General features: G+C 43.8%; 1 protein-coding gene across 6 annotated transcripts in view; it reads right to left on the reverse strand.

Annotated features, from left to right (window-relative positions):
* Positions 1–26,953, reverse strand: part of KCNMA1 (potassium calcium-activated channel subfamily M alpha 1) — a 766,236-nt gene that overhangs the window by 92,474 nt on the left and 646,809 nt on the right. For 4 of the 6 annotated variants that reach the window (XM_058299114.2, XM_058299113.2, XM_058299110.2 and 1 more), the window contains one exon: positions 15,131–15,224. In XM_058299114.2, coding sequence (XP_058155097.1) covers positions 15,131–15,224 — 94 coding nt within the window. Of the gene's footprint in view, positions 1–15,130; positions 15,225–19,649; positions 19,737–26,953 lie in introns of all 6 variants that reach the window. The other 2 variants (XM_071215879.1, XM_071215880.1) reach the window with 1 other exon arrangement.

Genomic DNA, 26,953 nt, shown 5'->3' on the forward strand with positions numbered 1-26,953 from the left:
TCCCTTGTTTATTGGGGGAAAGGGAAGATGCTTCTCTAGAGGCCTTCCCTCCAGCAGGTTGGCAGGGCCACACTGACAAATTACAACAGAACTGGGCAAGTCTAACAAGCTACCAACATAACAAACATGCTTCCGCATGTTGGGTCCTATCTGTTGCCCAGGATCCTATCTCTGACAGTGATTTTGTACCTCATTTTGACAGAGGCTATTGTAGTTTCTACAACCTTGACCGCATATAATTAGGACACTGTCCCAGCCATACCTTACTATCCCGGCAATGGAGCTATCTTCCCTGGATAATATTGTCACTCCAGGATTGAAAATATAAATAGGTTCAAACTATAAACATTTACTGTCAAGTGCTCTTACCTTTGAAATGATCTATTTTGAGCCTCAAGGGTAACCTTTATTTTGTTCACTATTTCTCCCTCTGAAATGTCTCTATTCTGACACTTTTCATTTACATGTCTGGAACACAGATAGTGGAACAGCAATTTCTTTATGAGGTCCACAGACCTAGAATTAAGCTTTTGGGATATCTATCATAATCTTCCCAATAGGACCCTACTCCCACCTAAGATGGACAAATGCCCTTACTACATTTATTTTTTTTCTGAGAATTTTGCCAAATGACAAACAGCACATGAGGCCATCTTGCAAAGTTATCTTCAATGAACATGTTTGATTATGATAGGAACTGTCATATCTTTTCTAAAAGGGGAGTTAGGAGTGACCCAACTCATAATAGCATCTCAATGGCTGGGTTGTTGGGAGGTCTTGAGGTGTTGTAAACCATCAGGCCACTTTTAAGTACTGAATTAGGTGAAAAAAATTTTTCTAAAATGAAAATGGAGTTGCTGATAGGAAATGGTCAAAGATCAGCATGAGAGCAAAGCTCGGTGTTTGTTGAAGAATCCTTAATAGTACCATAGATATCCACTAACTGGGATGGTAAGTTGGACAAAAACACCCATGGAGAAGAAATATGAGAGAATGTACAGAATGAACTCTTCCCATCCCTAGAAGGACATATTTTAGTTGCAAAAGAATATTAATAAATTTGCCCTGAAGATACAGATAGAGCCAGGTTCAAATTCCCTTAACCTGTTTATTGGAGAGGAAATGTTATCTCAGGAAGATCTGAGACCTTTCCCCAATGCATGCAGGATTTAAAAGATACCAGGACCAGGGAAACGGACTTGGCCCAGCAGTTAGGGCGTCCGTCTACCACATGGGAGGTCCGCGGTTCAAATCCCGGGCCTCCTTGACCCGTGTGGAGCTGGCCCATGCGCGGTGCTGATGCGTGCAAGGAGTGCCCTGCCACGCAGGGGTGTCCCTGGCATAGGGGAGCCCCACGCGCAAGGAGTGCGCCCATAAGGAGAGCCACCCAGTGTGAAAGAAAGTGCAGCCTGCCCAGGAATGGCGCCGCCCACACTTCCCGCGCCGCTGACGACAACAGAAGCGGACAAAGAAATAAGACACGCAGCAAATAGACACAGAGAACAGACAGGGGCGGGGGGGGGGGGGGGGGGGGGAATTAAATAAATAAATAAATCTTTTTTTTTAAGAAAATAAATAAATCAAAGATACCAGGACAGGGAAGCGGATGTGGCTCAAGCAATTGGGCTTCTGTCTACCATATAGGAGGTCCAGGGTTCAACGCTCAGGGCCTCCAGATGAAGGCAAGTTGGCCCATGTGGTGAGCTGGCCCATGTGAAGTGCTGGCCTGTGTGGAGTGCTGGCCTGTCCAGAGTACAGCCCCGTGCAGGAGTGCTGGCCCATACAGAGAGCTGGCATAGCAAGATGATGCAACAAAGAGAGATACAGAGGAAAGAAAATAAGAGACTCAGCAGATCAGGGAGCTGAAGTGGCGCAAGGGAATGATCGCCTCTTTCTCACTCCGGAAGGTCCCAGGATTGGTTCCCAGAGCCACCTAATGAGAATACAAGCAGACACAGAAGAACACACAGCAAATGGACACAGAGAGCATGGGTGGGGGGGAGGTAAATAAGTGAATAAATAAATCTTTTTTTAAAAAAGATGCCAAGACTGCGTGCATATACTCTCAGAATACTTTCATGAATGATAAAGCAAGCTGGTCAAAATTCCTCTTAGACAACATGTGTTTTGGGAGAAAGGAGATAAATTTTGTTTCCATACATTTCTGGGAAGTAATCATTCCTTGGTAGTAGGGGCCTCCAATCCTCCAGCATGATGGACCAATCACCACTCAATGAGAGAAAAAACCACAGTCAATGCCAAGTCTCATTAATGGGGTGGACATTTGGGGAAATCTGGTACAATTTTACAGGAAGGCTGCAACCTCTACTTTGTAATAGAACATCCAAAAGCACCCAGGAATTCTTTGAGGAATTCTATGCTTCACGCTATTGTCCCCATAAGTGTCTCACCCTGGCCTGGATAATTTAAATATGTCATTCAGAACTTTATCCAATGGGTATAAGATTGATAATCTCCCTAATTGAAGATATTTCCTTCTCTGAAAAGCCATGGTACCTGGAATTCTAACTTTGATTTCTTAAATCAAATCAGTCAAGCAACCAAAAAATATAAATCCTCTATTCCAAGCCAGGACGAGAGGGTATGATAATGTGAAGACACAGTCCCTGGACAAAGAGAGGTTCACAATATAGCAGGAGATAGAGAATTTAAATCAATAGTTATGATGTAACTGTTAATGTTAGATTAGAGCAAAGCAATATATAAGATGGTCTGAGAACACCGAAGAAGACGCTAATTGCCTGGTATTGAGGAGCCTCAAGGAAGGCTTCAAGGAGAAGGGAAAATTGACCTGAATCCTGATATGTGCATGGGAATCTCGGCATGGTTTAGTGTTGATCCTCCAGTACCCCTTAGGACCCATTCAAGAACTGAGGCCCAGAGGAAAAGGGCCACAGAATGGGACCTAAAATGATGGTTAATGATGCTGGGGAAAAGGTACCTGACCAGAAGTATAGGAGTTTTAGGCTGGGAATCCTAACTCTCCTCAGAGGGAAAGTGTTGGCTGCTAATTCAAAAATGGATTCAACTGATTGTTATGACCAGAGAGCAGACTAGGAATGATGCATGGGATTTAAGGGAACCAAAATCAAAGAATGTTATAAAAATAGGAGCATTTTCAAAATTGAAATGCGTTGTCTCTCAGGCAGTGGGCTTCGTATCACTTATGACATTAAAAAAAAAAAAGCTGGCAATATGGCAGGGATGGATGTAATTATAAATGGTGGGTGAGCTTAGAAGACCTTTTAAGTTTGATGTACTGGGTTCTTTTGGCTTGAAGAGGTGGCTAGAAGGATTTTGGAAACACTGGATAATTGCTGGGCATCAAAAGGCCAGAGGGAAGAATGGTGCTATTGGAGGAAAGATGGGAGATAAGAAGCACAGACAACTGATTACTTTATAGATTAAGGGCCAGCACTGCCCCTTGTCCAGTATATTCCATTGTCTGGGAGGAAGCTTGGAATATTTCTCATTCTAGTAACAAGAGAGTTTATAACTACACTGCACAGGAGAGGGTCAGGTGTTGGTGGAGAGTAAAATGCCGAGAAAATCATATCAAAATATAATAAAGAGGGTTACCTGTTTAGAATGCTCGGAGGGGAGGGTCTGATGCAGGACGGGCTCCTGGGGAATGTCTAAATGCTCATTCTGCCAGAGTGGGTGACACCATGGGGTAGAAACCCAAGTAGTGAGAGTGGGGGTGGACCCACATCCTGGGGAGGACTAATGCCATCCAATAGAGGGAACTGTATCCCTCGAGAGAAAGGGTGGCTCCCAGGGCATTGGGGCAGTTGAGCAAGTTAGGCCCTGAACACTATTCCATCTATCTCTGGAAGTGGCTCCTCAGGAAACGGAGGTTGGCTATCACTGAGGGCACTAAGGTGGAAGGGAAAATGGACGTTAAATGTGTGGAACCAAAGTAAATGGGGGGTAAGAGAGGAGTTTCTTGAGAGTACACAAGGATGGATATAAAACATGTAATATTACACCATAACATATAGGAGATGACGGACTGATAATGTAAACCATAATGTAAAACATAGGATAACTAAAAATGTAAAGAACTGTGTATCCTAAAGTATGCACCATAATGTAAATACAGATGTCACCTTGTTAGAAAGCTAATGTCTCAGACTCTGTACATCACTTTAAGTAAATATGATATGAATAGGGCGTAAGAGTATCACTGTGGAAGGGAAAAGGTTTTCTGGTGGATATGTGGGAGTGCTGTATATTATATATATACATTGCTGTGGTCTAGGACTCCTGTGAAGAAAAGCTGAATAATTAGGGGGGGGGGGGGGGAAAAAAAAAAAAAGAAAAAAATAGGATGTGGAATTTTTTCAAGTCAACATTCTTTATCTAAGTTCTTTATCTAACTTTATCCAAGTTCTTTATCTATCCTTTAAACTCATCGCTACATGCCATTCCCTAGTAAGGGACCATGACATTATATTGGGCTTCAAATTTCGGGGAGTTCTGGATCACAGAGTGTTTCAACAATGGCAATGGAGGGATACTGGTATGGGATACCAATGACAGATGATATATGACTGACAGGGAGCTGTACAGAACATATGTCCAGGGTGCATGGTAATGTTTGGATATACTCATAGTGGCAACAATTAAAAACCACAGTAGGGGGGGTACTGGGTTCCCGGCCAGTGGTGCTCTGTCGTGGTCCCTAGGGGAGCAGCGACAGTCTCCCAGGTACAGTGGTGGGGACCGGGAGGGAGTGAGGGTTCAACAGTGAGCCCCTGATACTAATGACTATGCTTGTGAGCTGATAAACCCAAAATAATAAGGCCTAGAGCAACTTTGTGCCTGGGAATTTCCTTCTGTCAGCCTTCATGTTACTCAAATGTGGCCAGTCTCGAAGCCAAACTCAGCATGTAAATGCAATGCCTTCCCCCCAGCGTGGGACATGACACCCGGGGATGAGCCTTCCTGGCAACGAGGGACCACTATCAACTACCAACTGATGATGCAACTGGAAAATGACCTTATACAGAAGGTTCAATGCGGATCAGCAGAATATCCATGTCTACATAAAATACCATGACTTTAAAATGCTGTTTGACCTAAAGTAAGGGGGAAATGGAAAGGAGAAATGAGTTTATATGGCTACGAGTTTCTAAAAAAGAGTCTGGAGGCTGGCAGAAGGTTTGCCCTCATGCACAACTGAGCAGAGTCAGAGAGACAGATAAAGCAGATACAACCCCCAGATATTGGTTCCTTTGAGGGCTAAAGAGACCCATGGGAGTTATGGTCATGGCTGATGGGGTTAACTACCAGGGCAGATGGCCCCTCTTTGGAAATGGTGTTTATGTGTGATGAATCTGGACTCAGATGGGATCTCCCTTCATAAGACTTTCATGCTAATGTGCTGGAGGTGCAGTTAATGTTGGGGTTCAAGATATATTTAGGGGATTTGAATCTCTGGACTGACAATGTGATAGCCAGATCCTGAGCCTCAACAGACTCCAGCACCTACAATCTGATTTATTGGACTTACCACACTCAGCTAAGATGGAGGTGAAGAAGGACAACCACCACACCATGGAGCCTAGAGTGATTACAACTGAAAATGGGAGGATTGCATCCAGCATCCAGGTGGAATCTGAGCCTCCTCTTGACATAAAGGTGCAATGGACACAACCAATCCAGTGTCCACATAGAAGAGGTGGCATTGGATTGGGAAAAGTGGACATAATGGACAAAGGGTATGGGGAAAGGCAGGAAGAGATGAGAGGTGGAGGCATCTTCGGGACATGGAGCTGCCCTGGATGGTGCTTCAGAGGTAATCACCGGACATTGTAAATCCTCACAGGGCCTACATGATGGAATAGAGGAGAGTATGGGACATGATGTGAACCAATGTATATGAGGTGCAGAGGTGCCCAAAGATGTACTTACCAAATCCAATGGATGTGTCATGATGATGGGAACGAGTGTTGTTGGGGGGGGGGAGAGGGGGGGTGGGGGGGTGGGGTTGAATGGGACCTCACATATATATTTTTAATGTAATATTATTACAAAGTCAATAAAAAATAAAAAAATTAAAAAAAAAAAAAAAAAATAACTACACTGCAATTAAGAACACTGTTGTGGGGCCAGACAGGGTGAATTTCATGATCATTTCTGTTCCTATGGCCATGTCAAGTGCCATTGGTCAGTCTCTGCTGCTGAGATATTTCTGTCGCAGGTAAAGAGTCCGCTGTCCATAGGGACTTCTACTCCTGAATTGAGGTTCCTGGAGTGCGTGTTCATGGAAGAAAGTGCAAGACATGCCAGCAAATACCAACCAACGCTGCTGTGATGAGGGGGCGCGCAGGAGAAGAATTGGGCAGTTTGTGGCTCGTGGGGAAGAGGGCCATCAGAAACCCTGGAATGAAGCCTCCCAACATCATGAGTTTACAAAATGACAAGGAGAACTACTTCCAAAGGCTCTCAGATGACTCCTCACAGACCACTTTTTTGGACCGAGGACCAATACTAGATTTTGCCTTTCACATCCTAGTTACTGCATGTGTTTCCTCGAATCACAAAGTAATCCCCAACTCCCCGAAAATGTACCATAATTAATTCAAAGCTCCTTTGTCACTAACTACTTAGTCATGTACATGGTTTATTTTAGGGTAACAGGAAAGCTAGGAGGTAGATGATATTTGTTGTATTTTCCACCTTGGAAAAACAGGCACACTGTACCAGGTAGTGCTTAGCTGATACCTCAGCTGCCTTATCGGGCGTAGGGTCTACCCGTTCATTTAAGGGAGAAAAGCCTCCTGCAAGAGTTTAGAAAATACATGGAAGTACACCAGAGAGCATGATATCTTCTTCAAAGAGTCTGGGCCAACGTCCTTCCCCTCCTTACCACTCCCCTCCACTCTGAACATACATACACAACAGGCAACTTCTCCCCAGCCTTAACTTTGTGCCTGCATTTGAGAATCAATACCTATGGTGGTCCAACCCAAAGCAAAGAAGCAGCCTGCTGGATACTAGCCAATTAATTAGTCAGTTGAACCAAGAGAGTTGATCTCCAGAGTGGGTATTTTGGGGTGGGTGCCACCACTGGGGGCAGAAAATTACCTAACTCCTTAGTGACACTATAGCATGATGGTTAAGTACACTGGCTCTGGAGCCAAAACTCCTGGCTTCTAGTCTTAGCTCACTTATTACTTGCATGTTGCCCCTTGCCTTAGTTTCTTTATTTAAAAAATGGGGGTTTCAATCATTGTCAGTGCTCAAAGGATTTATTGTAAGGATAAGTAAATGCACGTGCACAGAACCTGCACAGACCAAGTCCAAGTCAGTGCTAATTATTATTACTATCATTTATTATGCTTTCCTTAGGACCCACAAATCTGTTTGTAGCTCTGAATATAGTGAAAGGATGCAGGATGGGTAGGGCAGTTCAATAATAAAGATACAGGGTAACTATTATTATTTCTATTGCTGCTATTATCACTGCTACCATCAGAACGATTATGAATAGCTACCATGGCTCAAACTCTACTAACGTTGACTAATGTCGCTGTGCTACAAATTTTACCTAGACCTTATGATTTAATCATCCCACCAACACTTGTAGGTGATTTCTGTGATTACCAGCTCCTTTGTATAGATGGAAAACAGAGTGGTTAAGTAATGTGGCTAAAGTTGCAGAGCTAATGAGAGAAAGAGCATTGAGAGATCTACTTGACTGGAAGCCAGAACTGCTCAGACCCCCCACCTCCCATCCCCCCACCTGCAGGATGTAGCTGTATCTTCTTCATTCTCCATGTCAGCAGCCCAAGCCACAGTGCCCTAAGCCACAGACAGAGGGAGGTTAGCATCGTGTGTATCTCACCGGGCAGTTCATAGGAATAATCACTAGAAAATTATAATTGAGCCCTTGTCAAGACAATGTGCTAAGGAGAGGCTGGATGATCTTTAAAGCTAGGCAAGCTCTTGCTGTGTCCCAAAGATCTGAGGGCATGGTTTAAGAATATCCACATTTTTTTTGGAACAACAGAGAAGCCCTAGTGAGTTGAATTTTCCATATCTCTGTTCCTTGTATCTCAGCTCCTACCTGCAAGGTCCACAGTTAGAAATTAAGCATGCCTGACTTCAAATAAAGAATAAAAGATCATTGTTTTGAGGGTTTGTTGAGCAAGGAATGTCACTTGCCATCAATTAATCTCAGGAAGTGAACTAAATGCCCTGCTGTAGCGGAAACAGAAAAACCTGCCTTGAAGACAGCAGCCTAAAGCAAAACCACAGACCCCTTTTCTAGAAAACCTGCCATGAGGAAGCCCATATTATATTATATTTTAAAGAGCACAATGTCCCCTATAGGCAAATATAGAAAATCCAGGTTGATTCTGTAGCAGTCAGTTCAGCACTGGCCTTCAGAAATTTTTATTAAAAGTACAAGTAACCAACCAAGAAAAAAAAGTTACCAAAGAGGAAAATTACTCAGTGGTGGAAAAACTTGTGTCGTTTTCCCTGTTTGGTGTTGCAGCCTCATTTCTCATCACAGGATAAGACCTTTTTTGCCTGTTGAAGCATCTCATCCTGATTGCGGGCAGACCCTGTGGTGGCCTTTCTGGGAAACGGGAAGCTTGAGGAATAAAGGTGGCTTTCTCAACCCTATGCAGACCTTTCATGCAAAGAGCAGATGCTGATTTTCATTGAGCATCTAGTATGTCAGGTAGCATGCTTGGCTATAGCAGGACATCTCTTAGGTCTCAAAGCTGGGCTCAAATTTTCCTCATGAAGCCATCCTCCTCAACCACAGGGACAGAAGTTGTCTCCACTTCCTAGGCACTTCTAGAGAAATGTGACAGAATTTTTCTCTGAGATGATTGAGCTGTCTGCCTCATAAATTATATTGTGAACTCCTTGACGGCCAGGAACACCTGTTTTACTCCTCCTTGTGTATCCAGGACCCAGCAGAGGGGACATAGGAGATACTTAATAAATAACCAACCAACAAAGAGAGCTGATGAATGGTCTAGTCTCTGAGCACTCTTTGAATCAGGAACAGAACCTCACCAGACCTTTTATGGAGCCCATAAAATGTGCCCAGTAAAAGCACATTCACCTTTGACATCCTGGAACAATCTGTTTCGGGAACCAGAGCTCTTGCGCTGTTTTTCACATACAGGGACTATGTTTGAATTAGGGCATAGAACATTCACCATTAAAACGGACATGGTGATCTGAAGGGGGACTCTGAAACATGTCTCTTGACCGGCGGAGGTTGCCTCGGGTTTGCCTGGTGCCAGTTGCTATAACTAATCAGCAGGGAGGACACATGCTTGATGTCTGACAGTGGTCAAGGCAGACATTCTTAATTAAGCTGCTATTCAATGCTCCATTGCAAATTCTGAACATTTCTGAGGGGTGGGTCCCTATAATTTTAAGTTTCTCTCTCTGCTCTGAATCTTATAAGCAGTGGTTCTTCCTGTGTGGTCCCCCAACCAGATGCACCGCCATCAAATTCTCACTCTATCCCAGACCTACTGAATGAGATTAGACTGGAGTGGGGCACAGCAAGCTAAGTGCCACAAGCCTGAGTGAGATTTGGATGCACGCTACAGTTTGAGAACCACTGCTATAAAGTTTTGCCCACAGAGAAAAACAAAGCTGTTACGTCAACCTTACCAAAGTTGTTAGCAACCCACAGACTTGAAGGCTATTGTTCTATTCAACAGGGCCAGGATGACGGTGAGGTGAGTGAGGCATCTGGGACACAAAATTTAAGGAGGTATTTTCCAAGTTTATGCACATGCCACCCTGCATTTGCATGTATGGAGGAGGGAGCTCCTTCTTAACTTCTGTGCCCTGGGATGTTGCCTACCTCACCCTAGTCCTGGCCCTGCTATTCAAATTGGAGGGGTGGGGGGTGGCTCTTATAGAGCTGGTGACAAAAGCACAACCTGGTTGCCTATCCTGGGCCTGACTCTCCAGGTCCAGAGTGGCTGTGTCCACAGTTGATAGAGATTCCTAACCTGGCTGCTACCCTGATGACTCTCTCTTGCTGGCTTCTATTTCCATGAGCTAATCAGCAAATAAACAGAAAAAAAGCACATTAAATATAAGTTTCTGTAAAGTGCAATATCTATCAGAATTTGGTTTTTTACCCTTTCTCTTCTGCTCCACAGAAAAAAACATGGGGTCTACTAACAAAAGCTTTCAGTACAAAGTTCCATGTGTTGTCACAGCAGACTGGAGGTCTCAGATGGCCTCAAAAGAGTCCATATTTGGATTTTCAGTACTAAAATGGTCCCTCTGGATCCACGTCATTCTCAGGTATGCCTTTTTGTGGGCAGATACCATTTCCTGCTTGTTTGCAAAGATGCTGACTTTGGGATTCTGGATTCTTCGGATTGTCCTTCAAACAAAAGCTCCTCTGAGCCACTGCTGCTCACCATCCCCCCATCTTCCACCAGATGATGTCCCTGAAGCCACCTTCATAAAACCTTTAGGCCAGACTCTCAATTATCTTGGCAAAACTAGGGTGTTTTACAGTTTCTCTGTGTCTAGCCACTTGCACTGCTTTCCTGCTTAACAAGCAGACAATCAAGAACTACTGTCGCCTAAAACATCACCTTTGGTTAGGCAGCTGCCATTCTTAGAGAAAGAAGGAAATAACTGTCCTTAGGTTTGGGAGACAACCCAGGAGAACTGACACATTAAGTCCTGGAGGAGACTGTCCAAGATGCTCTTGAAATGAGAGGAAAGGATAATGAACCTTGGCTGAGTATGCAACTGTCGTAAGATCTGTGTCAAGTTTCCCCAAGCCCTGGTATGAGAGACCCACTACTTCTTTCTTCTCCAGTCCCTTGGGGCCCTGTTACATGCCATCTGTTTGTGAATTAAAAGGTGAATTTACTTAGCGAAGCTGCCACTGCCTTTTCTCTCTATTTGGCCCAGGGGAAGGAATGGGGGTGGGGGGGGCATTGTTCCCACAATTCTGATTTGGCTCAGGCCATTTTGCCATTTCCTATTACTAGTCTTCACACTGGCAGACTCTGACATGGGAAGAACTAATAAGACCTCATGAAGGTCATGAGTCAAAAGAGAGGGGATGGGACTTAGAGCAGATGAGCTTTTCCTCTTAATGCTCAACCAATGCCCAAGAGGATAAGCTGTTTTTCTTGAATTGTATTTCCCCTACCATTCAGGAAGCTAATGTCTGATATTTCTTGGGTCTAGTGACATGAAGCTCTCCTCAAAGCATTCAATTTCTCTGGTTTGGGTGCCTACCCCAGCTAGAGGCTACCTCTTTGTGTACATCATCTAGCCTGATACATCCTGCATAAATCACCACAGCCCATGGTACTCTGCCTTATGCCATGCCTCCTCGATACTGGGAAAGGCATATAACATGGACAGAAGTCAGGAATGCCACAAGTCCTTCTTGGGGAAAACTCTCTATGCCAGTACTGGTCTACTGTTCTACAGTAGACTCTGAGGGAAGTCTCGAATCCAAAGGGCCTTGGCAGAGGCTGAGGTTGGGGTGGGCCTTCTCTTTCACAACCTTGTGCTTATGTAGCATGTGTCTTAGGAAGGTTTTGGTAAAGGGTTCCAAACACTTATTTATAATGTTCATCTCAAAATACAAGTTAAGGCATGGCCCTGCCTCTTCAGAAACATGCAAGGGCTCCCCTACATGAATGACTGTTAGCACACTCTTACGTTCTCAACTTCACTTATGCCACCCCAAGAGCACTTTGCTCCAGCCACACAAAGCCATCTGCTGTGTCCAGAGCACTGTCCCAACTTCCTCCATCAGATGGAACATCGAATCTGTTACGCATAAGGGGCTCAGAAACTAAACCCCTGGGTTCAAAGGATCCTAGTTAGGTAAGACTTAGCTAGACTTACCAAACTTTCCATCTCAGTGCCTCACCTTCCTCATCTGTAAAACAGGGGCAGGAGTAATACCTATTCTTAAAGTTGTAGTTAGGATTAAATGAGTTAATGGGCATAAACTCTTAGAATGATGTCTGGCACCTAGTAAATGCTGAACAAGGGTAGGTAATACCATTAGTAGAGAATTCTTGTCATCATTCAGGGCTGGGTTAAATGAGACCAGAATGGCTAAAAAGCATACTACATCAGGACCCAGACACAGAAATCGAGGCTGTTCACCTAATGACTGTTCAGAGAGTTAAGTGACACTTAAAAAACAGGGTAAGCCTGATACCAGAATAAAGGGGAGACAAAGACCATTAGTGTCAGTCCCCGAAGCACTCATCCTGGCAGATGATCTGGAAGGAGACCCCACACGGGGGGGCCTGTTTTATTTGTAGAAGCCATGGTGGTAAATTAAAGCCCATCCTAGTCCATTCTGAACCCTCGGGTTTCTCCTGGAGCTATTCCGATCAGTGCCCATAGGCCACTAAAACCTGCCTGAGCTCAGAATGATTGATTCTGCTCAAACAGCAGGCCACAAACTCATGTCGAAATACCCACTTCCAATAAGCCATTAACTTCCTTTATGGACTGTTCAGGTCATAAGAAATAGGACCTGGGAGTCCTATCTTCTGTAGAGTAGAAAGGGGCATTTGAAGAGATGGAAGGAACTGTAGAAGCCAGAAGGCACTGCATGAGTTCCTGTTTTCTGTCAATAAACAGGAGGCATCCAGCAAAAATCAGCCCTGGAAACCTCATTGCCAGTGCCAGATATTCAAACGCCAATCTTATGGTCCATGGGTTCTTCATTTACACACCGAATGTAAAGGAAAAGAGAGAAAAGATTGAGCAGGTGTTCTGTCTTTGCTGCACGTGAGACAGAGTATGAAGAACCCTTAGGCCATTCAAAGTCATGGTAAAGAAGGATTGGCTAAGACCTTCTGACTCGTCATGGGATGGCCCATTCCAACTGAGCTGACATGGACACTTTCGTGGGCCCAGTAGCCATGGCTGGAGCAGCAGCAGCCGCCAAAGGCATCAACATGAGAAGACTGAGTTGTACAGCTTGGCAATTTTCAACTCCCCGCCTGACCCACGTTTAGCAATTCTGATGTACCAGGGAGCAGACAGCTCCAGCCCAGGATGACTGCCTCCCTCAGTCCCTCTCCATCAGGCAATGAAAGCAGGATTTACTTTGAAAATTCTCCCCCATCATGCAAACTGACATAGGCATGCTTTTCAAAAACCCACAGCCAATCTGTTGATCATTACTTATTTACAAAGGCCTTTGGGCAGAAAGTCCTGTAAAAACCATACTTGATACGGTATATACTAGCTTTCTCTGCTTGTGAAAAAAAAAGTCCCCCCAGGCTACCTCAAACCATCACTTTCTATTGCACATAAAATGTAGCGGGTAACACTAAAGTATTTAATATATATGGTATAATATATCTACAGGAAAGGCATTTGTGTAGAAGTATGTTACCCTGGATTTGGTAATTTGATGTTTTGCTGAAGGCTACGACTTAAAAAAGCCTCCACCTCGTACAGAAGACCTGTCATCTTGGTACCCAAGAGCCAACAGAATAAAGAAGTACCCTTAAGCAGCAAAACTTTGACACAGCTTTGAAGCTTATGAAAACAGTATAACTCCTCAGAATTATTATTACTCAAGATCAAAGAAATGAGCCATACTTTACATAGCAAACAGGGACAGGGAATTTGGCTCCAAAGGTTTCTGATTTTTCAGACTTCTCTTTACTTATTTATTTGCTTCTCTAAATTTAGGCAAAGGAAAGAGCCTGCCTTTCTTTCTACTTTAAATGGAGAAAACTATTAGCATTAGATAAGGTGATTACCTAAAGGTGAGTAAATAGGAAATGAATGCTGGCATGACAACTGGTGTCATAAAAATGAGAAGCTTGGCAGTTGGCGAATTGTATCCCTCCTCATAAACTGTAAACAAGCATGTAAATCAGCTACAGCCCAGCAAGGCTGAGCTACGGGTAAAGGAAAGAACTTTTAAGGAAACTTTTAACAGGAATAGATGGTCATAACGGAATAAGGAACAGGGCTGGGTGTGTCTTCCATTGAGTACCCATGTCTCAACTACACAAGGGAAGGTGGATGCAGAGGACCAGGGAGATGCTAATGTCACTGAGAAGGGGAGATGGAGAAGAAAATCACAATTTATTTCAATATTCAAATGGAAGAGAGTGGCTAATGGCAACCAAAAGAGGAAAGCAGCCGCAAGAATGGCAGCTGTTCCCACTGGATGGCAGTAACCAGTTAGGGCGGGCAGTATGAATCTGAAATATCATTCTTGTTTCATTGGGGTGCTAGACAGTTAGGATGCCTGAGGAAATACGCACTGGGTTTGGCAGATGAATAAAAGACAGTAAGGGGGAGAAGAAAGATGAATAGGTCAATTGGAAATCTGTAGAACTCTTTTAAAATTTGATTTCACTTGACGCTTTCTAGAGGAAGTTATAGGAAGAAAGGAAGGGAGGGAGGGAAGGAGGAGAAGAGAGGAGGGAAGGAGAAGGAGGGAGGGAAGAAACGGAAGGAAGGAAAGAAAAAGAATGACGCATGCTGTATTTCATAATTAATAATGGTTTAGCCTGAGCAGAACTGGATTACTTTTGAACCTTGCTTTGGCAAGTCCACAGATCATCAGACTTTTTTTAATCAGTCAAAATCAATAAAGGGAAATTTGATTTCAATCGACAGGATAAAAGGAAGGTAATCTTCAGGTTCATTTCTGATTGTGATGCTACATCTCACATATGGCCTTAAGTACAGAAAACAGTCCTCGGAGGGACTCCAGCAGAAAGAGGCTCGCCGGAGGCGAGCTAACCACACGGGCCCCTCTGATTGGCTACCGCTGTCATTAGTGCCACTGCTGTTTAGGAACTACACGGCGACAGGACACGGTGACAGCTAAGACTTTAAAGCCTATGTATTTTTCAAACAGCTTTTCAAACTGTTTTTCATGACAGAAATTTTTCAGCTCTATCATTAACTGCTGACAAGCTGACAGAATAAATACTCCAGCCCTTAAGAAGCCATCTGAAGATCTCCCTCCCTCCCCCCGCTAGGTTCTTGCTGGGGAGGGAGGCTCGGGGCCTGGGCAGGGCGGCGGGAAGGAGGCAAAGAGAGGAAAAGAAGGAGCCTGAGAGGGGGACCGCGGGGCCCTTCTTACCTCATCAGCTTGGGCGAGGAGTTGGGCGAGTTCCGCATGCCTCCGTTTCGCTGCTTTTTTTTTGGCGACAGCGTGGACGGCTGCTCGTCTTCAACTGGAAATACAGGCAGCTCATGAGATTAGGTACAGTGTGAGGGCAGACTGCGAAACACAGGCAAGATGTCAAAGGACACACACTCACGGCTCAGTCACTCACTAGTAATCCGTGGCTGTCTTCTAGGCCCAGTGACAGAGACCAAACGTGTTAGGCAAAGAGGCCGGCTTAGGAGAGGTGAAAACTCACCTCTTTACACTGCAATGTTTTAAGCATGCACTTTAAATGGACTAAAACAGTTTGTAAACACCCCTGCCATTCAGAAAAAAGGGAAATCATAATTTATCTGCATACCACCCCCACCCCTAAAAAAAAAAAGGGAACACTTAATTGTTATTCTTAGAGTTAATTTTGGTTAATTTGCTTTGCTGGGCAATCAAATGAGTCTTGTCATAACCAAAACCAGAAATAAAGTGGCATTTGAAAGAGCTGCAGAACAGCTGCCAGCCTGCTGCTTCTCCAAATCAACCGACTTAACTGGTTCTTCAACCTTGCACCCCAGAGAAAGAGCCGGAAGAGAGGCAAGGATTCAAGGCCTTCGCAGCCAATGTTTCAATCGCTTGGGACTGGGAACATTGGCACGTGCTGGCTCGAGAATCTCCAGCCCACTCTGCTCTTATTCCTCCACCTCCCACGCGGGAGGGCACGTGGGGCTGTACGAATGGAGTCCTTTCTTCATTGAGTAAGACAGGAGAACTGGAGCTGGCAAGTTAGAGAGCCAGGCTGGAGAACAGCCCCGGAGTGGAGGAGGTGGCCACTGAATAACAGCTCTGATGGTGCGGGGAAGGGGGCAGGCAAAGGAGGGAAGCATAGGGGATTGGAAACCAAAGGCTGTTTTCCAAATGTCTACACCACACAGGCTGCGCTAAGCAATGAGAAGTTTCGCTCACAAACAGCACAGCACACTCAACTGCTTTTGCCCGATGACACCCACTAATAAGCTTTGTAGATGTAATAGCCTGCATCATGCTTCTTTGTAAGAGAGCTGCTTGATAATTAGCAGATGAGTACCCAGTCTGTCACCCAAGGGCATCAGAGGCAAAATTCTAGTCTTCCTCTCCCCACCCACCCCCGATTCAAGCTAAAGCTGTAATATCAAGAAGGAGAAGTAGGATCCTCGTATTCTTAGAGTTGACTGCAACACTGTCTAGGAGGAAGCAAGCCCTGGAACTCAGAATGCACAGCAGTTACCTTAAAGCTTAGAAGAGAAATATTAGCATTGACGACATCAAAAGAAGCTTGATATGTTAACGGTGTACGAGGCTTTGAGAGGGAAGAAAATGCCATCTCAGCTACTTGTTATTATCCAAAGACCCATATCAGAACATGCATGGTGTGATACTTCCCTGAAAACCCAAAATAAATTGACGATGTTATGAAACATGGCTCCAGAAGGCTTACAATAATCAGCTACCCTCCGAACCTGTTCTATCACTCTATAGGCTCCCCTACTCTACTGTCCGTCTGGAGTTGTCTACATCCTGGCTGAAGCCGGAATCGAGGACAAGAATGGTACAAGGCAAGAGCAATGACAGAAGAAAGGCACGAAAGCACCTGCCAATGCCCACCGCCCACTAACCAACCCTACCACCTGCTCCCCTCTCCCGAGGACCACGCTCAGGCTGCGACCCTATCAATCACTTAATGCTCCTTGCAGGAGCCATGTGGCAGCTAGGACATTGCATCTTATCAGAAATGAGTATCCACAGCAAATCACACAGAGACTAAACAGCACTTAAAAGATTAAAGGAAATAAATACAAGCCACATAAATGGTATTGAAAAAAATCACTTAGAGTTGATATGCATCTCTCGGTAAGCAGACAGGCACTCTGAGCTTGACCTGAATTCATCTTCCTTTCAAAGGACAGGGGAGTGTGCATCCAAGGCAATAATGGGGTAGAAAGGCAATGAGTGAGAAGGAGAGAGAGTGTGTATGTCAGACAAATATACTTCTGTGCTCTCCCCATCTAAGGAAGGGTTAGAAAGTCTCGTGCTGACTCCACACAAATACAAGGTGCCCTGTTAATACGGACCACTTGGGAGTGTTGTATTGTTCACAGTGATATCAAGTAATTAAGTAATATGCTGGACTAAATAATGTGTGGATCTGTGTGTGTTCATGTGAGTGTTTAGAGGGGGTGTAAGTTCTACTCTTTTCTTTCACATCAGCCTTCTTATGGTCAGAACGAAATATCCGAAAAGGTCTTTTATTTAACCTAGCCTATTATGGCTAGCTTTATTCAAAGCTACCAGATGTTACCAGGGTTTTGTCCAATTATATAATAAGTCTATATTAGAGACCAAAACAGCTGCCACCTCACTGGCATCTCTGTTGGGTTCTTTAGCCTAACTTTTGTTTCCCCATTTGCATAGGGCCTACAATAAACAACCCTCTTTGGTTAAGTGCCCATAATCCTCATGCCTTGTCACTGTCTATGTTTACCTGCCACAATTGAGAGTTGTAAGTTAATACCTGTTGGCCAGCTCCAGGGAGACACCTCATTTTGGTGGTAAAGTTATGCTTCCTTCTATGCAAGGAGACTATTTATTTTCATTGCAACACAGAAAGATCATCCATCATAATCATATTGCATTTAAACTGGGATTTGTTCTCTTAAACGAAGCTTGTGTTCAAAGGTTTCCTCCTGCACTCACAGGCTGGAAATGCAGATCTGTTCCCTGAAGAAATGGGGAAAATGTCTCCAGTTTAAATACATGAATGTTGTGTAATGGAGACCATTACGTGTGGCTTAGATCCTACAAGACAAGCAGTGATAACTTCTTTCTCATAAGGAGGATATAAACCATATTTAATTATTATCCTTTATATGGATTCTATCAATTTCTGCATATTTAAAGAAAGGGGATCTAGGAAAACTTTTACTTAAGCTATAAAATATAATTTTCATTCCATGGCTTCTGTGCCTACATGAAAGGAATAAAAATGGAATTAAAAGGGAGACTCGAATTTACTTTCTTCCATGAAAGACAAACATATCGAAGTAATGGGCCACTACCTCATGACAACTCACATTTATAAGCCCATATTTAACCTACCTTTTGGCTAATTACGATCCACCTTTGTCTCTAGCAGTTTCACTGGTCTTCATACTGTGGAAGTCACATGAAGATAGGATTCTTTAAAGAAACCTGACTTACCAGCATCTTTAAAACACACACAAGTTCAGGAATCTAACGTGGAATTTTTATAGGAGCTGAACTCCATCCAGTCTCCAAGTACTCATAAAATTCAAGGGCTTGTTTTTGCACATCCCTAAGTATAACACTTAATGTGCTGTTGTAACTTCCCAGCGCTCGCTTGTCTAATAGGCACTGAATCTAACAGTTTTACAGTTTGGGAAGACTCAGTGCTAGAAAAATGTCAGGCAAGTCTAATGAGGCTTCAGATCCCCTGGTTTACGCTAGAGTTTAATTTAAAGTTACAATGATGTTTTAACATGTTTGCTTATACTTGACTAAAGAGGATTCATTATTTCAATGACATAACCTCCAGACAATGTTCTGGGAATTGATTTAAGATGTGGTGGTAATTCCAACAGCCTTAATACAGAGTCGAACATCTGTAACAACATTTTATTCAGCTTCTCAGCCACATTCTGTTTTCAAAAGAAAGAAATTCAACATCCTCCAGAAACACTGGCCAGAACTTTGGGCTTACTTTGAAATGAGCATATATTTTATTAGATTTTCTTCTAAAGAAATCTCGTTCTCTCTCTGCCTTAGCCTGGCTGCACACGCTGTGTCCAGGTTCACCAGTGCCTCTTTACGGGGCCCTGGGAATAAAATGGGGCAACGGTCACAACTTTCAGCTTTCCAAAAAAGTCCCAGAGCCAATAGGAGATGGACCCATCTCACGTTCCCGATTGCCTGTTTTAGGGGATGATGCCCTTTGAGACTTAAAGGTGAGCTTATTGGCTGGACTTAAAACATAGTTCAAAGCAAATAAACTAAGAAACATAATAAAAGGCAAACAACCCATAAACATGAGTCGGCTGGCTATCTCCATTACATTATTAATCACCACATCTGGAGAAACCCACATCTGCACACACTTAGCAGGTCATTAGTAATGTCATATTCACACTGGAATCACTCACAGTAAGAGTCATGCAAAGTGGCTTGAAGGCAGAGGCATCGAGCTAACAGGGCTTCCTACTGGAGCCTCGAGCAAGCCGCTGGTTTGGAGGTCATTTTAATTATTATTTATTGTTTTTCGGTGGCTTTCCTTTATTGGTATTTTGCTGCCGCCCAACAAGTTAAATGCATGCTGACATCCACAGAGGTACATCTGTCTTCTGCAAGTAAGCTCAGCATGTTAAAGTAGAATGTTGAGGGGTGCAGGGCAGAGCAGACACCCTTGGCAGTTATTAACAAATGGGGTGGGTCCCAGCCCTCCTTTCACCTGGCTCGGTCACAAGCCGAGAATGGGGAGTTGCGTTCTTGAACTCAAATGGGTCTTTGGGATAGCGTGATCTAGCTTCAACCTTGACTGCCAAACAATAAGGAGAAAAGAAAACGGAAATTAATCCTTGGTGAAATGTTTGGTTATAAAAGTTCCAAACCCATTTTAACAGTGAGTAGAATTATAGCTTTGAATTAAAATGGAGGTTTATCTCCCACAGCTGAATAGCAGGGGTTTTTTTTTGTTGTTTTATTTCCCTTTTCTTTTCTTTTATCCGGATGACTTCCTGGAATTCTTTTTGTTCTGTTGTTTTCACTGATGTCAGATGGGATAATATCTGTGGAAATTCAGAAGATCATCTTTGTGCAATACTTAAAAACAACAACAACAACATACCAAGCTCTTCCTGGGCCTAACAACATACATAGAGAAAACTCAATTTAGCAACAGGATCAGAACCATTATCTCCTGAAGCCTGCTCAAATGAATCCCACAAACTAATCAGCACATTGCAAGCTACCAACCCTCAATGTTAAAGTATTGCTTTCACTTTCAAACCACTGGATTGGTCAGCCTCACTGGTTGTGATGCTGCCACCAAACTTGCATTCAATACCCTGCATTTGCCACTCCTCAGGGTGACCTGTAGCATCTCCTTGTGTCACGAGTGATATCAACGAAAGGAATGTATGTGTTTTCAGTCTTTCAGACAATTAATGTTGTTTTACTAAAAATAGAAGCTAAGGAGAGAGAGCAAAACTGCTGGAATAGAGATCAAATGGTGTGCTTTCTATTTTCTTTGGGTTTCTTAAACTTGCCACTAAAAACAATCACTCACCTGTAAGTCCTATCAACACAATCATTTTGCCACATTGGACAAAACCCCCAAGCTCATCTGATCTTGTTCTAATATGAGTGCCTGAAATTGTCACCAGAAAGACTAGGTGACAGGTTCTATGACGTGGCCAGGAGAACGTGGCCATCGCTGTGTGGGAGCACAGGATGGGGCCTGCTTTATAGAGGGAAATTTCCTGTCCTGTGATCATAGACTACCAGAATGTGGCTGCCTCATGCAAATGGAACCAATGAGAAGGTGTGTTTCCTTAACTGATGATGTAAAAATAACAGTAATGATAATATTAACATTAATACCAACTAAATAACCTATACTGTGCATTTGGTAATAAAATTTCTGTAAAGGAGCATTTGGCTTTTGATTCAGGATGACTCCCATCTTGGGGAAGGCCATGTGCCCATTGATGAGGTTGAGCGGCTAAACCCAGGTAAGATAAAGTTAAGGCCGGCAGTGGAGCCAAGTTCTGTGCCTGCAAGGTCAGAACCAAGGTGAATTAAAGCAGACCATATGCTAGGAATGAGAGTTTCTGGTCTGACAGCCTTGGCATAGCATCAAGATGTTTGGTCACACTTTGGGTTATCATTAATAAGATCAACCTATGTAGCAATATTTTGGAAGATCATGGCAAATATTAAGACACAGAAAATGAAAAGATGGACTCTGGCCCTCAAAAGCAACCTCAACAATGATAATATCTCAAATAATTATAACCTTCCACCATTTAACAATCGTTTTATAATATATATTAACAAGCAGGATAATTTGGCAACTTCTGGCTGAGAAACTTAGAGAGTGTAGATTAAAAACTCATCTGTTGTCATGTAAAATGAGAATGGACATGTATCTCCAAGAGGCGGATCCAGCCCCAGTGTGGATGCAGGAGCCCCAGGCCCTTAGATGTGGCAGGGAGGAGGCTGTGGGGGCAGGAAGGGGAGGCTTGTTGGAGCTTTTTCATTTCTGGCTTTTGTGAAGCTAATAGGAGAGTGGGGAGGGAGACTTTAAGGAACAATAGGTTACGCAGAAGTTAATCATAGGGTATGTTTCTGGCTCTATTCACTGTGTAGGAAAGCTGAATTGTGTAAGTTTGAGCCCATCAACAGAGTAATGAAAGAATTCAGCTCCTACATAGAAGAGAGAAAAAATACAATATAAATACATTAACAGAAATCCATGTGACCTGCAATGCAGCGCTCTCTACAGAAAGATGGCAGGTCTAATAGATCCTCTAGAATCAAATGGGGTAGATTCAATGTTCCTCTTGTACCCATACCCCTCCATCTCAAACCACAAACGTCACATTCTATGTGTCCTGGTAGAAGTACTACATTTATCAAAGGCTCCTGTATCTAGAATCTCAGTCCATACATTTTCACTAAAAACCTGACTTTCTATAACAACTTGCCCAACATTATGCCCTGCGCAGTGCTTGATAGGAAATTCCTTTTGGAGATTTGGTTGCCACTAACTCCTCTGTCTTTTTTTCTTGGAACAGACTCTCTCCACCGCCTCAAGGGCAAAGAAAAGTCACAAACAAAAATCACTAGGTATTAGCTTCTCAGGGACTAGACATGGAATTCTAAGGGCAAATACACAGCTGAAATGAGAACTACAAGAATTTCCCTGAATCACTGCCATGGAATCTATGGACTGGGGAGGTAGTAAAAGATGGAAGATCCCCTTTGCTTTGTTCATTTTCATCAAACCTGAGAAAAGCGTATGGAGTCCAACAAAAACAGCCACTTTCCAGTTTTCCTTCTCTTCCTACTTCCCACTTCCTACTACCTCTACTAACCAACTATACAGTGAAGACTTTGAGGCCCAAATGTCTCCCTGACTCCTTGCAGTAGCCCTAGCATGAGCAGTACATCCAAGTTTCAGACCAGAGGTAACATGTGCAGGCCCCTGGCTCCAACAACTGCCCTCTTTCCCCTTATCTTTCTCAAGTTCAGCGGGCAAATTACAGCAGGTCACCTGTTTTTGTATAGCTCATGAGCCATTTTTAAATGATTGGGAAAAGTCAAGGAAGAAGAATATTTTGTAACACATTAAAATGGCATGCAATGCAAATTTCAGGGTCCAAAGATACATTTTGATTGGAGCGCTGCCACAGTCATCTGCTTACATTTTGTCTATGGCTGCTTTGGATATACAACGACAGAATTTAGTCCCCCAGAGACCATATGGCCCGCAAAGCCTAAGGTATTTACTATCTGGCCCTTGATAGAAATGTTTGTTGACCCCTGATCCACTTTAACTTTGCACATTTTCCTGGCTCTCCAGTCTTCAAAATGGGCAACGTTCTTCCCGATCTGCCCATGCCCAGCCAAGCAACAAAAGAAATCCACATGGAAACCACTTGAAGCACCCAGATTTGGGGAAGTTGGGAGGGTTAGAGCAGACTAGTGACCCTAACCTCCCTGCTACCAGCCCTGCTGGTTCCCTCGAATTTGGGAACACGGGCCAGGCAAGCTTCCCGTTTTCCACCTCAAGTTAAGTTAGACTCCTCCACCCCGAAGTACTTTGAAAAACAAGACAGAGCCCATCTACCACAAGCAATTCCTCGAAGCTGTCAGCGTGTGCTGTAAGTCCACCTGGCAAGAGCCCTGTCCAAGGCAACAGATTAACCATTAGACTAGATATGTTGAAAATATACAGCTTCAACCTTTCCCCAGCTCGCTCAGAGCGATATATAGATGATTATTTCAACCGTCAGCTGCCGCATAGATTTAAACCCCTGCGCAATAATTCCTGGATTCATCTGCCCCTTGTCAAACTCGCACAGCTTTCGTTGGAGGATACATGGTGTGGCAGTTTCACTGTGAATCCGGAATGATCCAGACGGCTGCTGTCTCTTTGTTAACAGGAAGCCAAACTGATGAGTTTGTAATGCATTTCTTATCAAAGGTAGTTTCAGAGAAGAAAATGTAGCCCATCAGTGTGGCTAGAATTTCATATATACTTGATTATGGGCTTAATCAGAACATCTCTGTTATTTTCTTGAGGAAATAGATAATTCCGTCTCCATCCCATTAAAATCATTTTATGCCAAGGAATTATGTGGTTATGAATTTCTAATTATCCTTGATTTTTCCCCTCCTGCAGTCTACTTAAGAAAACCATCGGCTGGAGACTGCAAAGCAATGGTGCTTCGTAGATATCAGCATGCTAGTCTATTTTTTAAAGTGAATGCTGATCTTTCTAAGCGGTGTGTCTCAAGTGATCATTGTGAATAAAGGGGTTGTAATTTTCAACCCCTCCATTTAACAAAGACAAAATGGACTGTAATGGAATTTATGGAGCCTATAAAGGAACTCTTTTTCTAATATGGTTTATTATCAAATAGATTTGGATTTACTGTGGGTCACATTGGGTCCCTCAGAAACGTTATTGAGAGATAATGCCCGTAAAGCACCAAACACTATTCCTGGCACATTGAAATGTGCTCACGTCAAGGGCAACATCTGTCAGTGTTTCTGTTGTCTTTAGGTTCTAATCCCTACTGACTTGTGAAGTCTGGTACTTAAGTACCAGCATTAGAGACACTACTGAGCCTGCCTTTATTTGAAATTCTATTACTTTCCTTATCCTGGATTTTTTTGTTTTGCATTTGGATTTTTAAAAAATAGTGTGAGTCTTTTGGTGCCCTCTTAATTTTTGCACCCAAAGCAAGCACCTCACTTGCCTCACCCCATCTCAACCCTATCCTGTCCGTTTCTCCAGGGTATCTGTTCTAGGTGCTAGCTTGGCCTCCTCTCCTATGTTACAGAGAAGTGATCTTAGTTTGTGACTACACATATGTCCATGTGTTCCCTCGTTCAGCCCCGGACAAGGCAAGTACAAGGTCAGAGTTATTTCTTTTGATCTCTTCACGCTGTGTGCATGAGATTGTTAAGGAAGGCCCTTGCAAGAAATGCTTCCTCGTGGATTTACAAATTGTCAGAAATCCAGAGGAGTGGAGAAAAGATCATGCTGCTTCAGGAATCTGAGATTTGCCACCTGCCCAGGGTGAGAAACAGAAAAGAGAGAAGGGGTCAGTTCTGGGCTGTACTTTATTCCACTCCTCACAGCAAATCCTTCATGGTTAACACAATGTGCATTTACATTTCCACTCAGAGGCAAAAGTTTTTATTTGCTTATATGTTTTGACTCAGACGTTATCTTCCTGTTTTTTTTTTCCCTCCCCCTAAACAGCATCAGATAAACATGACTGGCAGGAGATGTCAATCATGTTTCATTTCCACTTTCACTTTGCTGTTTACATTTCTTAAATTAGTGCTTGCCCTAGTGATTCTGCTTCTTGAAGAGCAGCCTCGAATCTAATTGTGAAACTGCATGTGAATTTTTTTTCTAAACCATAAGACGTTAAAAGAGAAGAGTCATTATTATGAACATCATCATTATTTGTATTGGCTCATATCTTCCATTGAACCGGCGGTGTCAGGAGTCCTCTAGAATTCTAATATGTATTCCAGATGGTTGCACCAGTACTTTCTCTGAAACTCAGATAAAGGTAAAATGCATGGGCTTTTAGCGCAACGCAGGTGCACGGTGTGGCCCGATGAAGAATGCCCTGCCAGAGCGCTTTAGAAATACTGTAGGCTTTTAACCTTGGGAGCGAAGGACCAGTCCAGATTGTGATTTTACACTAAATACAGCATTTAGTTTATTTCTTAAGGGCATAGTCACCTTCTAAAGATGTTCTTGAACTATAAAATCACTATCTGTATTCTACTATAATTTATCCTCCGATGCATCCTGCGCAACATTTTAAAATGCTAGTGCCTGGTGGGGCCTCTTCCTGGTCAGTCAGCATGGTTAGAGAACAAGGCATGGAATATGCTAGCAGGGCAAGGAGGGTTTTTGGGATTTTAGGGCTTCACTCTCTCTTTATGGATGGAGAAAAGGAGGCTACCCTGACATGCAAACCCAGAGCTAGGGCCCGGGCGTGCCGACTTGTAACCCAGGCCCTCTACCTCTAGGATTCTGCAGGTGAGGAGGACAGTGTAAGGACACGAGCGTCTCGAGTCTGGCCGGCTCAAGTCGCAGTCCTGCCCTTCATTAGCACTCTAATATCGGACAAGTTGCTCAATGCCACAACGCTGCAGGATCTATTGTTATCCCTGCTGGAAACATGGGGACACCAAGGCTCAGAGATCCCGTGGGATGAAATGAGATGATCGGAGGCCCCACGCTGACAGCGCCAGGACCACAGTGGGCCCGCAGGCTCAGCTAGGTGCCACCGAGCTGCTGGCCCACGGGACTTTACGTGTCAACCAGAGGGCAATACTGAAGTCTGGAGAGCGTACACGGAAAGGTAGACTGCTAACTTCTATTTAAAAGTCCTGCAGAAGTCAGGGCCCACATTCCAGGAGGCTGGGGGGGTGGCTGTCTCAGGGAGCTCACCAGCCCACCAAAACCCCCACTGCTGCTTATTGCACCCCGTCTCAGGACAAGACACCCCTTCGTTTATGTCTCTGGCTCCAGAGACACTCAAGAGTGCCATCCCTTGGCTGAGGATGGTGAGGCACTTAACAAGCTCGACAAATAGCAACTCCTACTGAGCTGCGCTAAGGGTAAGCCTTAGGCACATAGACGCTGAAGTCACGCTGCGGGGCCTGAAGCTGGGCTTTGGCAAAGGACCTAGCTTCAGTTTTCTCATCTATTAAGTGGGAATAATCAGGGTACTTACCTTGTAGGGTTGTTGTGAGGAATAAATGGCCTGAAAACGTGAAAAGCACTTAGAAGAGTTCCTGTTAAGTTCTTAATAAGTGTTTCCACCATTACTGTCTTGGCTTTTAGAAATCAAAGTAATCAGAGTCCACTGTGCTTGTGTACTTCTGCACAGTGTCAGTTTGCTTTCCTCTGTGTTCCGCTTAAACAGATTCATCCCCTCCCCTTGCCCTCAAGCAACTGATTTGAATCCAACAGCTCTAAGCCTCAGCCATGTGAGATTAGCCACCCCCACCTCCACCCTTTGCATCTCATTTAAGTGTCACCTTGGTCCTATAAGGCCCTAATGAACTGCTCAGGTCAAAAATATTAGGCCTTACCAAGTGTCATAAAAAAACAAGTAAAGCCAGAAAATGTATAAATAGGCTTCACCGGAGAGGGCTGAGACCATTCAGAGCAATAACAAATGAAAGTCAGATGGAAAAGTGGAGAAACCCCATTGTTCCCTCTAAATTACAGGAAATTCGTGCTGCCTGACTGTGAGGGGCTCTTTCCCTGGAATTTCTCATGGAAGATCATGGACACGGCACATGCATGTGGGAGCTGGCGGGAGGGGCAGGAGAATGATGGGACAGGGAAGCAGCACCTCTATTTCTTCCACCATGCTTCCCTTGGCTAAGCACAAGCTAAGCCTGCTTCCTCCAGGAAGCCTTCCTGGATAATTGGAACAGGCTAAAGCATCTTCTTTCTTTAACAATTCTGTGGCATTTCTCATCTCA

This window comes from Dasypus novemcinctus, chromosome 6, assembly GCF_030445035.2.
Source record: "Dasypus novemcinctus isolate mDasNov1 chromosome 6, mDasNov1.1.hap2, whole genome shotgun sequence".
Classification (NCBI taxonomy): Eukaryota; Metazoa; Chordata; class Mammalia; order Cingulata; family Dasypodidae; genus Dasypus; species Dasypus novemcinctus.